Source organism: Lissotriton vulgaris, chromosome 12 (assembly GCF_964263255.1).
Source record: "Lissotriton vulgaris chromosome 12, aLisVul1.2, whole genome shotgun sequence".
NCBI lineage: Eukaryota > Metazoa > Chordata > Amphibia > Caudata > Salamandridae > Lissotriton > Lissotriton vulgaris.
This window is the reverse complement of record NC_141700.1, coordinates 46,061,982-46,076,488: the sequence shown is the minus strand read 5'-3', so window position 1 is coordinate 46,076,488 and position 14,507 is coordinate 46,061,982. Positions and strand designations below refer to the sequence as shown.

Here is a 14,507-nt window from a genome sequence, read left to right as displayed (position 1 = left end):
GAATAAAGGAGAGAATGAAAGGTAGGAAAACAATGACAAGGAGGAAAGAAGAAAGCCAAAGATATGAAAAAAGTGAGAAGGTAGGGATAAAGAGACATGAAATACAGCAAGGAGGAAGACAGCGACACGAGGTGGAATCAAAACTAGGCAGCCTTGGTATTCATGAAGTAAAGAGATAGGAAGTGTATGGTAATGGAAGTAAGATGCATGAGGTCGAATAAAGACTAAGCAGCCTTGGTATTCATGAAATAAAGACATAGGAAGAATATGGTAAAGGTAGTAAGATGCATGAGGTGGGATTCATGAAATAAAGAGATAGGAAGTGTAGGGGGTGGAAATAAGATGCACGAGGTGGAATCAAGACTCGGCAGCCTTGGTATTCTACAGCCCTGGAGATGGGCAGCACCAGAGGCTGGCTTCTAGAAAATGTTTGGGCCCTGCAACTATGCTTTTAAAAATGTAGTGCTGACAATGCACAATAGAATGTCTTCCCTTCACAGTTCATGCAATACCTTTCAATGTCCGAATACTTGCAAGGCCCAAAATTGCAAACAAATCCAAAATCTAAGCCCATAAATGAAGACCTCCATTTGAATGAGGATTTTCTAGTTTTTGGTATTCACAAAGCTAAGATTTTCAAGAATCCTGCCAGAAAGATGTGGCAGTCTCAACTATCCGAGATTACTCTTTTGCAAAATTTCCATTATGCCCATGCAATCCCATTCCCGCACATGAAACCACGCATATGGCCCGATTACAAGTACAGTGGTCTCAAGACCACCTTAGCCGCGGTGACGGTCCAACCTCAGCCTAATTGTCGGACCGACCACCCTATTACGAGTAGGGCTGTTGGCCCGCCTCTAGGCCGCCACTGACAGGCAACGCCGTCGGAGTTACAAATTGCATTTCCGGCGACCTTTTAATGGCAGAAACCCCGCCAAGGAGAGGTCATCAGAAAGGCAAAAACGGTGCCCCAAACAAAGCCCCGAGCATTTTAGCGCATTGGAAAATGTGGTTGGGGGCACATGTTGTGCACCTCTATACTTGCACTTTTGTGCTCGCACTATTTGCCATGCATGACATGCAAGACAATGCAGGCACAGAAGTGTAGCGGCATTGCATTCAGGCACACTCTGTAAGTCAAAGCATGCCTACCCTGCAAGACCACCGCTAGCACACCACCAGCCCAACTGTAAACTCATGATGCGGCGGCCGGGATGCCGCTGGCTTGGTGGTGTACTCCCGACTGGCGCAATGGTGGTCCGACGGTTGGATCGCCAATCTTGTAATCAGGCCCATAGTATACAACGCCTAAAATGCCTAAACAAGGTTGAGAGCTATTCATCATGGGAGGGGGTGGGAGAATGCCAGTGGCGAAGAATGCAGATTTTAGCTGTGACAAGAGCCAACTTCCCACTCATAAGCGTTTTGAAATACCCAACGTTTCTTCTTTTTTTCAAGAAATGTTCTAAATAACATAGAATAGAAGCAAACCACTGGGACACATACGATAAAACTTTGTATCTAAAAATCTCCATGTAAAACGGCACCTGCGAGCGAGTTTGCAAATATACTCGTCCCGCCACTTTTGCATCCTCCCAATATGGCGGTCTAGCCTCTAGAACTCTGAACCCGGAAGAGCGGGGTTGTCATATACACCGTTCTGCCCGATCACCGTCAATATGCGGTCGGGTGAGGACTGAGCAGGTAATACCGAGCGGTTTCGCTGATAAGGAAGTAAGTACAGTAAAACGGAACGCAAGGAGGGTTTAGACTCTTCATTTAACAACGCGTTTTTTTCTGATGAAACACGACTTTAATTATTACTTTAAAAACCCTACAGCAATGTTTCCACGAGGTGATCCCGCCCTCGCCTGAGACCATGAAGTGCAATTTAGCACCAATACATGTAAATATTCATTCTGCCATGACAAAATTATGTGTATATATATGTTGTGTGTCTTGTCCATAGTCACATCAAGTCCTGTGTTATTTATATGTGTGAATTCACAAAACCACGTTTTTTCACATTGTTTTTATCTTTGCACTGGATTTGAAAACCTGCACGCACCAATAAGGTGCATAAGGCACACTCACGCCCTAGACAAAGTGAGCTGCATGTGTGATCCCCTTACTCTTTGAGGGGGATGTTTGCCACTAATCAAGTGTCATTCTCTTTTACAGATACGCTATTGAAATACAAATCGTATGTATAAAAAAAAACGCATGTTTAAAAATTAACAGCGTAATAGTAAAATATTAAATCAATCCTATTTATTTAAATATAGGAGTGGAATATACAGGGCTGGACCCTGTATGGTCCTGATGAAAAGCTTGGGGAGCTTGAAACATGTCGACCACGAGACACTGATCTAGCCCAACTAAAGGTTAGATAACAGTGTCACCCCATTTTTAATATACCAAACTAGGAGCAGAATAAATGGTTGAGGCCCACTAGCACGGTATTTTTAATCACATATCCACTCCACCACCACAACACTTTACACCACACATAGCCTTTCACATATACAGTGCTCCTGCGTAGTCCGCTAGTCGCAGCACGCCCCTTTTCATAGAGAACTGGGATGGCCCCAATGATGAAGCATGTCACCGTGGGGAAACCCCGGTGAGTGAGGGGACTCTAGAAAGAAATTTTTCTTTCTTCTCATGGTAGATACTGACAGAATTACGCAGTAACCATACACACAAACTAGGTCTCTGGACTCAACAAACAGTGTAAACATACTATCGCTGCAAGTCTTTCTTTCACATTGCATATGAAAAAATTATTACTGGTTAAATCCATGTAATTAAAAGAGGCCACAAATTCCATTCAATAGTAAAACATGTTCAGAGGCTAATGTTTGCCAGTCATCAAAGATATGAATTTCTTTAAAACTAGCAAAATATATTTTGACAGTATAAATACAATAGTCATAATCCTCTGAGCAAATAGATGTTGAATAATTACCCCATCAGGTTATTTGTAGCATTTCTTTTAACATGTGCAAATCTATACATTAGCAGCGAAAGGTAAAGTGCAAAAAGTGTAAAAAAGTGCAAAATCTAAGAGTCAAAAGTGCAAAGTGCAAGAATGAGCCGCATTACCATCAGAACGGAGATACCATCGAATCTCATACATATATAATTTCTCAAATACCTGAGTTCATAAATGACTGTATGACTGAATTATTGGTTCTCTAAAATTGCAAATGGTAAAAAAAGTATCAAAAAGTTAAAAATGGGCATATGTAGAAACAGTACCATACCCCATAAACAAGTACATGTCATGACACACTATAAACTATAAAATATATATATATATATATATATATATATATATATATATATATATATATATATATATATATATATATATATATATATATATATATATATATATATATATATATATATATATATATATATATATATATATATATATATATATATATATATATATATAACCTCCGTTCTCCTGCCACAATCACCTCTGACCTGATCGCGCTGGAAACAGACACGGACCACACTTGGATGCTGGTTAGTTGCGTTTATTCAGCTGTCGCCATAACGTTTCGGCTGAAAAGCCTTGATCACATGACAGCGTAACCTTGTTTTTTTGGCATATTTAAAGTGCACAGTGCTCATTAGTGATTGGTTCATTTCAAATTTTACATACATTAGGTAAACACAAATGATGGACTTACACATCACATTAAACCGATATATACACGTATTTACAATGAATGTTTACTGTCATTTACGGTCCACTCTCTTTTAATATTGGGATAAATCCCTAAATATTTTTGAACAATTCTGGGTTAAATCCCATTGTGTATATAAAAAATATATATATTTTTTTACTACTTTCATACGATGTTGCCACACTCAATGCAATTCTGGGTTAAATCCCCATGTCGGTCTTTTTTCCATTACTGTGTTAAGGATCATTTTAAACACTACATTTATATTTTAGTTTTCCTTGCATTATATGTGTTCTTTCCCATACCCATTAAAAAGTGATCCTGTGCAAAAAAGTGTTTAAAAACTGTGTAAACTAGGGCTATACCTTGTAAATTTAGCAATTAGTTTCATTGTTATAATTGGTAGAGCCAACCGTGTTTTCTCATACATTATACATCCCACAACAAGTATATTTGAGTTTATCTTTTTGTCATTAATGTTCCCAGTTACATCACTCTTCGTGATCATTTTCCTCAGGTTGCTGACCTCAATACTATGTATCAATAAATATGGTCCTTCCACTTCTTACTCAATTATCACATGTGTTTAGTTACATTGGTGACTATGATAGTTGCCCAACTGATTCTGTGTAAAATTCATTATTTACAATTGATATCTTAATCACCTATATACAACTATATATACATACATACAAGTATACACAATTATTAAAAAAATATACATCTATATATTGCTCATTTCTAATTCATATATATACATCCTATTTACACATTTATTTTGTTGACACTCATTTATTACTCTCGCTTGGGCATTTTTATCATTCATAGTCCCTAATTATGCAAACATGTGTACAGATCCTCTGTCAAGTTCAGACCTACAGGCTGTTTACTATTAAGCTTGAGTATGTAGTTGGTTTCCATTTTACGTAACTTGTTTTCCCTGTTGCCTCCCCTCCTACTCGCACTTACAGCATCCACCACCCAGTATTTTAGATCCTTGTTATTGCTTTGGTGTTGACTTTTAAAATGCCTCGCCACGGGATAGGTGTTATCCTGCGTGGTTATCGCCCTTAGATGCTGCAATATCCTTTTATGCACGGGAAGCTTCGTGCTTCCCACATATTGCCGTTTGCAGGGGCATTCAAGGACGTAAACGGCATAGTCCGTTTTACAAGTCAGGACTTTAGTGATGCGATGCTCTTGGTCACTAAATCCGTCCTTGTACACTTTTTTGTTCACACCATGAACACATGCTTTGCAGGTTTTACACCTGAAAAAGCCTTGATTGTTCTGGTACCAAGAACTACTGTCGATAATTTCTGGGCAAGTTACCACCAATCTTTGTCCTGAGTTCATAAATGACTGTATGACTGAATTATTGGTTCTCTAAAATTGCAAATGGTAAAAAAAGTATCAAAAAGTTAAAAATGGGCATATGTAGAAACAGTACCATACCCCATAAACAAGTACATGTCATGACACACTATAAACTATAAAATATATATATATATATATATATATATATATATATATATATATATATATATATATATATATATATATATATATATATATATTACCTACTGGTGTGTCGCCAGTAGGTATATATAGTTAGGATTTTTTGTCTATGGAACTTTTGAAAATTCTATGTCTAATAACTTTGGCGTTTGTGGACGGAATCGGCTGAAATTTTCAGGAAAATGGCACATTCTGTTTCTGAGCAGCCCCTGAAAATTTGGGGGGGTTTCGTCAAGGGGGGGGCCGAGAAAAAAGGGGGGTCCCAAAACGCGTTTTTCCCATGTTAATTTCCATAGGGCCTTTGGCCTCACTTTTAGCTCGAACGGCTGAATGGATTTGCACGAAACTTGGCAAAATTGTAGGGACTGTTAGCCCGATGTGCCTTTGCTAGGTCTCAATATATGTGCTCCAGTGGATTTTGAGAAATTAACGTTCAAAACAAGATATATATCTGTAACAGCGCTCCGGGCTGCGCTCCGGTCCGCTTACTTTTCGCGAAACGGAACTTTGCGATGCGAAGCTGATTGGCTCCCCGGTGTCTGTCAACATTCTAAACAGTCCGGAGCGGCCGCCATTTTATCTCTCGGTAGGATCGAGAGAGAAGAAGAGGTGAAAAACGAAGGGGGAATTTAATGAAAGGGGGCAAGGTATACCCCTCTTGACCCCCTAGGAATGTTGTTGGGGTTATTAAAGGGTCCCGTGGGGAAAATAAAATAAAAATTATTTTTCACGGTAGAAGCGCTTCCCGGGCCGCAAACTGGTAGCGAAACGGGAATTCGCCATTTTGTGCTTCGTTTTAATTAAATTACTAGGTATAAGGGGGTGCGGGAGACGTATCCTAATCCCTTATGTTTTCTGAGGGTGGCTGAGGAGGCTCATATATGTTGATACATGTCTTCCAGCGGCTGTGCGTGAGCTTTTTTTTTTTTTTGCTGCGTGACGTCTGTTAACATTCGATTCGATGGAAATCAGGAAGTGTTGACCGCCAATTTGTCAGTGCGATAAAATATTTTGTTATAAATGAATCCTTATTGATAAACATTGTCTGCGCCATCTTGCCTTTTTTCCAATGCCACAATTTTGTCGTGCACGGCAGCCATTTTAGATGCCAGGCCGGTCCCAGGCTATCACCTAGCCCTGCGGATGTAGTTTATGGCCCCAGCTGTAGAGAATCCAGACATGCCAACCCTCCCGATTCAGGCGTGAGACTACTGATTTCAGTGCTAGTCTCCCGCCTCCCGATTTCTGCAAGCAAAAACCCGGGGGCATATTACCAACAACTAGCGATAATTTTTGTCTCTAACTTGTTTAGAGACAAAAATTATTGCCGCACATCGGCGATTTTTATCGCAGATAAACCTTGCTATCAGCAAGGTTTATCGCAAATGCGATAAAAAACGGCCGCAATGCATGAATATCGCTGAAAAGTCAGCGATATTCATGCATTATCGAGCAAATGCTCTTAGCCATGTTATCCACCTCCCATTGGATAACATGGCTAAGAACTGCTCAGGGCAGGTGTTAGCTTTTGGAGATATTCGCGCTTAGCGCGAATATCTCCAAAAGTTGGTAATAGGAGATAGCGATGTTAGGGACTGTTTCCAGTCGCTAACATCTTGGCACGCCCACTTTGCATGTCATTAGTGATAAATATCACTGACATGCAAAGCGCGGCCTAAGATGGTCGCTATCTCCTTTTAGCTGTCACTAACTGGTGTTAGCGACAGCTTGGTAATAGGGAGATAATTTTATCTCCGCTTTCTTGGCTTTTAAAGCCAAAAAAGCGGAGATAAACCCCCTTGATAATATGCCCCACGATTCCTCGGGGGTTTCAGCTGACAAGGCTTGGTATTGTGTTACGTGGTAATTCTTCCAGGAAACGTCAGAGGGTCGATGCAGGGGTTCTAGAAGGGGTGATAAACCATTTAAGCCTCATGAACAAGCGCATGGTCTTTTAAAGATCTGTGAAGTACTCGGGCGGCGGTGTGTGTGTGTCCTCTTTCAGGAGCGGGCGGGGGGGGGGCACTGCCAGCAACTTGCCAGGCCAGGCAGTGTTCAACACTTGCATCACCCTTTCTCTGCCTGCTATTGCGCTCCATGCTTCGGAAAGGTAAGAAAAAGAATGTGAATTTGAGTTTGACATGTCCGATCCTGTAGCAGTACACTTGCAAAGCCCACACATGACAATAACCCGATTCAAGGCCCCATTCACCCGATTTTTAAAAAATATATAGCACTCCAACAAAGTAGGATTATAAAACTTTATTAACTTTTAAATATAACAAACGGAACAAAAACTGTAAAAACATTTAAACATTTTTGACAAAAAAAGCAACAATGGTCAGAAGCTGTCTTTTGTGCGAATAGTCCCAAGGCAGCACAACGTGCTGAGTTCTGGACGGCACCCAGGTGATGTCACCTGAGTGCCGCACTGGTTTTTGGGATCCTACAATGCAGCTCAGAAAAACAGCGTGGGGCGTCCCGGGTGGTGCGGGGGGAGGCCTCGTCAGTAGCGGTCTGTTGTGCGAATAGTCCCAAGGCAGCAGAACGCGCTGAGATGTGGATGGCACCCAGGTGATGTCCAGTAAACTGCCGCACTGGTTTTGGTATCCTACAATGCTGCTCCGAAAATTGGCGTGGGGTGGCCCGGGGGGGGCGTGGGGGAGGCGGCGTGAACGGGCCTCCCCAGGTGGCGGCCATCCAGCTGAGTTGCGCCCGCTCTTGCGGCTACAGCGTCTCGCTCACCATGTAGTTGAGTTGCTCCCACTCTTGCAGTGCAGCGATAGGCGGCTGCCACAGGACTCTTAAAATGGAGGACGGCTCTTCGGTTTTGGGCCTGGTCCACTAAAATGGCCCTGGGACACCTTGGAACTCGGACGCTTGCCTGCTAGGGCTTGGGCTCCATTCTCGAAAGCGTCCCCTCAGCCGTGAAGATTCTACAAAAGTCTTGGGGGCCCTCGACTCCTGCAGGCTTCCGGTGGGGAGCGGCTGCCATGATTGCTCACGGAATGACCACGACGGAGCCACGAGATGGTGGTGCTCTCATGCTGATGCCAGCTTCAGTCTGAATCATCCAGAAACAAGGTGGGGCTTTCATCGTTTGGGAAAAAAAATTGTTCTAAACCAATGAAAAGTGTTATTTTTAGGTCATATGACCAAGCCTTCCATCTTTAGGAAACCAAAAGTAAAATGAACCAATGAAAAGTTTTATAAAGAAGTCACATGACCTGTTATGCGGCATAGGGCTACAAAAAGCGTAGAAAATCCGTTGGCACGTGAGGCGGCGTCAGTAGCGGACCGATGTGCGAATAAGCCGAAGGCAGCACAACGCGCCGAGATCCGGATGGCACCGAGTTAGTGTCCAGCAAGTTGCTGCACTGGTGTGGCTATCCTACAATGCTGCGCCGAAAGTCGGCGTGGGGCGCCCCATTGGCCTGTTTGGTCGCGTCAGTCAGTGGGGGCTGTGCGTCTCCCCCAAGATGGAGGCTCCTCGGCTGCAGTGGAGCGCCCCTTAGCGTTTCACTCGCCGTCCAACTGAGTTGCGTCCGCACTTGCGGCTACAGTAGGCCGAAGGCAGCACAACGCGCCGAGATCCGGATGGCACCGAGGTGGTGTCCAGCAAATTGCCGCACTGGAGTGGCCATCCTACAATGCTGTGCCGAAAGACGGCGTGTCCAGCTGAGTTCCGGTCACTCTTGCGGTACAGTGACTCGAACGCGCCGAGATCCGGATGGCACCGAGGTGGTGTCCAGCAAGTTGCCGCACTGGTGTGGCCATCCTACAATGCTGCGCCGAAAGTCGGCGTGGGGTGCCCCGTTGGCTAATGAGGTGATGTCAGTAGTGGACCGATGTGTGAATAGGTCGGAACCAGCACAAGGCGCCCTGCACTGTTGAGCCTTTTTCAATGCCTGTTTTTTGTTGTTTCCCCTCCATCAAAAACAAAAAAAAAATATAAAACTGTGCAAAAATACAAAAAAATCAAAAAATGTTTAGAAAAGCAGTGCTTGTAAGACTGTCTGAAGCTTATTTGCACCTGCTGCAGCTTCACTATTGCCCTGGTGTGGCCAAAGATCGCCCATGACATAGGCGGCCGGCTCCCGAGGTCCGGCGGAACTTTTTTCCTTTTCCTTTCTGCTTCTTGTCCCACAATCCGTTTCACCTGACGACACGACCAGGTCCCTGAATGTGTGCAGGGGGACGCTATTGATTGAATGAAAATGGCGGCTTGACACAAAGCTGACTCAAGCGTTGCTGTTGATGCTATACAGACAAAAATTGGTTTTCAGTTTGTACATTCTTCAGGATTTTTTTTCCATCCAAGGCTGATTGAGAGTTTGTAGAAAAATGGCTTCAGATTTTCCACATATTACTCTTCAACATTCTTCCTAAATGTAACAATGTGAGACTCACTAGGAGAACGGCTGTTTATCTTTCCTTTCAAAATGCTGCCAACAATATTTTCTGAATGGAAGACACCATCTTGTAGCATAAAGGGCCGAAAGGGGTTCTGGTCTGGCCGATGGTTGGTGGAGACATTTTGACTATATCTTGGACCTGCCCGGCATCGCCCAAAATGGCGCCGGTATAAATGGGACTCGTAACTCCTTGTTGTGTACTGGTTGAACAACCTTGATATCACGAGATATGAATGCAGTTTTGATGCTCATGGCGGGCGGGGACGAGAATTGATTGAATATTTCGACATCCCTATTGATATTAAGTTCTGATGTGTTATTGATTACTGTACTATTGAAAGTTCGAATTAACGTCACCCATGGTACTTGCACGCAAATGTATATCTAGATAACTTTTTTGTAAGTGGCCCTGTCGTATTTTAATTACAAAATGTACATCCACCGATTCCGCAACTGTTAGACACCTTAGTTCTTGCAACCTAATGGCTCGCTCGTTACGTTCCTCTATAATGTAAATGTCTCCTCATCATATACGATTTCAGTTTGCTCCGTGGCCGGCCCACGTGGTTATAGGCCCGTATTTGTATACTGACATTTTCACAATAAAGGTTTTTAAAACAAAACATGGTAGTAGTATTTACATTGGTAAAGTTTTTACTTTTAGTCACTGTTTTCGAATCAGTAAAAGGCAAGTGAAATAAAGCAGTCCAATTACATGTCGGATAAAAGGTATAATATGTAGGAACGCAGTAAAGATAAATGGTCAAGGGCAGTTGTGTTTTCCACTCCTGCAACATAAAGTGATCGATAAGAATCTGATAATCAGGCGTATCGGCGACTAAGACAGCAGGCCGAGTCTCTTTTACTCAACGGCTCCGTCATGGAACGAAGAAACGCCCTTTTTCTCGAAAAAGGAATATATTTTACTTGCAGGACAGTTGTAAATTTTCCGGGAAAGTACATTAGCCTGGAATATTATAACATATATGTTTTTTTTTAAAAAGTTCGAAATCAATAAAAAGCGTATTTTTTAGGTCATATGACCAAGCTTTTCATTATTAAAATAACAAAAGTAAAATGAACCAATAAAAAGTTTTATTAACAAGTCACATGACCTGTTATGCTTACGTTACGCGCTGCGCCCCGCGCCCCGGATCACTTCCGGGTGCGCTAACGCGGCGTGTCATATAACGCATTACGCGACAACGTAGGTCAAGAATATAGTCAAAATGTCTCCACCAACCAGCGTTCGGAACACAACCCCTTTCAGCAGTCCAAAAAGTTCTGTTAAATGACAATAGAGGGGACAGGCAACAAGAACCATCAGTCAAAGAGGGGAGGGCAAGTTCTTCTCTACCGGGTCATGTTGGGGCGCTACCGGAACTGATCGAATTGGTAGTCTACAGTGTTTCTGGATGTTTCAGACTAAAGCTGGCGTCAGCATGAGAGCACTACCATCTCGTAGCTCCGTCGTGGCCATTCCACGAGCAGACATGGCAGCCGCTCCCCACCAGAAGCCTGCGGGAGTCGGGGCCCCCAAGACTTTTGTAGAATCTTCACGGCTGAGGGGACGCTTTCGAGAATGGGACCCAAGCCCTATCAGGGAAGCGTCCGAGTTCCAAGGTGTCCCAGGGCCATTTTAGTGGACCACGCCCAAATCTGAAGAGCCGGCCGCCATTTTGAGAGTCCTGTGGCAGTCGCCTATCGCTGCACCGCAAGAGTGGGCGCAACTCAACTACATGGTGAGCGAGACGCTGTAGTCGCAAGAGCGGGCGGTAAACAGCTGAATGGCGGAAGAGGCACAGTGTAGCAAAAGCGGGCGGAATGGCAACTAAAACGGTAAAGGGGCGCCCCACTACAGCGTGTCTTCAGGTCAAACGGATTGTGGGACAAAGTCCAGAATAGAAGAGTCATCAAAAGGCAAAAAGTTCCGCCGGACCCCGGGAGCCGGCCGCCTATGTCGGGGGCGATCTCAGGCTACACCAGTGCTATAAGACTTGGGGAGGGGGTCGGAGCCAAGCGTCTTCTCCGAGTCCGTGCCATCACACCGCCCCTCGGGGGCCTCCGTCAAGCGGTTTAGGGAGGTACCATATAACATTGTTTTCAAATGCAGTCAGGTCCACAAACGACCCTCACTTACTTTGAGAATAGTGAAGCTGCAGTAGGTGGAAATAAGCTTCAGACAGTGTTATAAGCGCTGCTCAGAACTCTGAACTATGCCACCCAACATCCAGGACTTGCCATCCGGATCTTGGCGCCTTGTGCTGCTTCCGACCTATTCACACATCGGTCCACTACTGACATCATCTCATAAACCAACGTAATGTAAATAGTTATTTAATAAAATGTTTTACCCTGTTACTTTGCTGGTGTGTTGTCTATATTTTTAATATTTGCATAGGGTTTGTCGTTATTTTGGGCGGGGTGGGTGACGGAGCCGAGCTGTCTTGCAGCCCTCATGGTGTGGAGCTCAGTTCATCTCACTATTTTCGTATTTCCCATGAAGGGTTGTTCCTAATATTTCTATTTTAGCGAGGTCAAAAAGAGATCCAATTAGTGGCCTACTGATTTTGCTCGATTACTTTTATTTTTTTACACGATTTTTCACGATTTTTCACTATCTGCAAAGACTAAACAGAGTATTGCGACTTTGTGCTTGTTTGTAAATAGAGAATGAACCAAAGAGAATCAATTGTAAAACAGTAAATGCTTGGATAACAATCAATCAAATGGAGAGACAAGCAGGCACGACGGATTACAACGGGGGTAAAGGCCTGCGTTAACTACTCTTCACTATCTGCAAAGAGAGAGTACTACTAAGAGAAAAGAGGGGAGGGGGGCAGCGTTCAAAGCACATCAGCGTGCATAAACACGAAAAAGTTTTTACCTATCACGTACTTGACATTTTACAGCTTTTGATATTTGCTATTAAAAAACCAATGAAATTCACTGAAAAAACCATAGGTTATAGGCCATATATAGTTAGGAATTTGCATTTACAAAACCTTGAAAATTCACTGAAAAAACCATTGGTTATAGACCATATATAGTTAGGGATTAGCCTTTTCAAAACCTTATTTTACTCACACAAAACCATTGAAATTTCATATATAGTTAGTTCCACTAACTATATATCGCGCACCCGCAATCCACTGCTGATGATGTCACATATTACATCATTCATGACATGGTTAGTGACATCACTGATGACATCACTGATGACATCTCAAAGGACATCACTGATGACATCTCAAATGACATCACTGATGACATCTCAAATGACATCACTGATAAAATCACTGATAACATCTCCTTTGACATGACTGATCACATCACTGATGATATCATTCATGTGATAATACCATGAACCTCTTCAGACTCTAATATAACCTAAGATACAATCAGTGTAAACAGACAGTCACAGACTGTCACTCATCCATGGAGTTACTCACACACCTAGTCAGTTATGCAAAAAATCAATCACACCTCCATTTTCTCAACTATACAGTTATACACACCTTACTTATTCAAACATATACTAACACATATTTACTTTACTCTCTTATACAATCCCTGATACATGTTCACAATGATCCATACAGCCACTCACACATTCACTGGCTCTTATGCACAGTTATTTATATATGTCAACTCTCACATGTACTGTGTTTTACATATGTACTTACTTTGACATGTAGCACTGAGATATCCATTCACTCACTAATACACTCATGCACAGTCAACCGCCCATACAGCTGTTTCCACATGCACTTTTGAACCCATACATATAGTGAATCAACTACTCACACATCTATGTACAGAGTCACACACCTCCCAGCCACCCATACACACACACTCAGTTTCCCATACAAATACTTGGACAACCAATGAATAACCCATACAGTTACTCATATAGCTACTGATCAACATATGCAGCAGTTTGTAGAACAACAGATATAATGATGCACAAATTAAAACAGTTTAGTCACTAACCCATGCACTCAGTGAGACACATTTAATCACTCACTCATACAGTCAGTCATGCACCTCCTAAATCCTTCATCCAGACACTTATACATCCACTCATTCTTCAATTTGTAAGACATATTTTAACTTTACAGAAACATACAGTCACTGGATGTTGTCATCAGTGATGTCATCAGTGATGTCATTTGAGATGTCATCAGTGATGTCATCAGTGATGTCACTAACCATGTCATGAATGATGTAATATGTGACATCATCAGCAGTGGATTGCGGGTGCGCGATATATAGTTAGTGGAACTAACTATATATGAAATTTCAATGGTTTTGTGTGAGTAAAATAAGGTTTTGAAAAGGCTAATCCCTAACTATATATGGTCTATAACCAATGGTTTTTTCAGTGAATATATATATATATATATATGTATATATATATATATATATATATGTATATATATATATTAATCAGTTTCACCAAACGCTCCAAAAAGTAGCGTAAATGCACTCTAGTCCAGCATTAATCACCACTCCATTAGACCAGATGATCGTAGTTCATAATTTTCCAATTTATTTCCAGCCTGACAAACAGTGCATGGAGCCAACCCAACGCGTTTCACCGAATGCTCGGCTTGATCACGGGTGAATTGTGTTCCTCAAAACCATTGTTAAATAAAGTTTCTCATACCACTTCCTCGTGTTATCATAAACAAAGGACTAAAATACGAATCAAAACAGCGTGGCCATATTGGAACAGTGTCCTACTAGTGAATAACAATGACATCGATTATAACATTTTCTGAATATGCTGTCGATAATTATAATGAAAATCACACTTAGAAGGATATTGTAGCAATGCACTTCTAAACATCCTTTTGACAATCAAAAC

The 14,507-nt window shown here is 42.3% G+C and overlaps 1 protein-coding gene across 1 annotated transcript in view; it reads left to right on the top strand.

Annotated features, from left to right (window-relative positions):
- Window positions 1–14,203, top strand: part of LOC147673218 (uncharacterized) — a 41,839-nt gene extending 27,636 nt beyond the window's left edge. Inside the window, exon 2 of the mRNA XM_086946558.1 lies at window positions 14,199–14,203. Within this exon, the coding sequence (XP_086802684.1) occupies window positions 14,199–14,203 (5 nt within the window). The remainder of the gene's footprint in view (window positions 1–14,198) is intronic.
- Window positions 14,204–14,507: the final 304 nt, after the last annotated feature.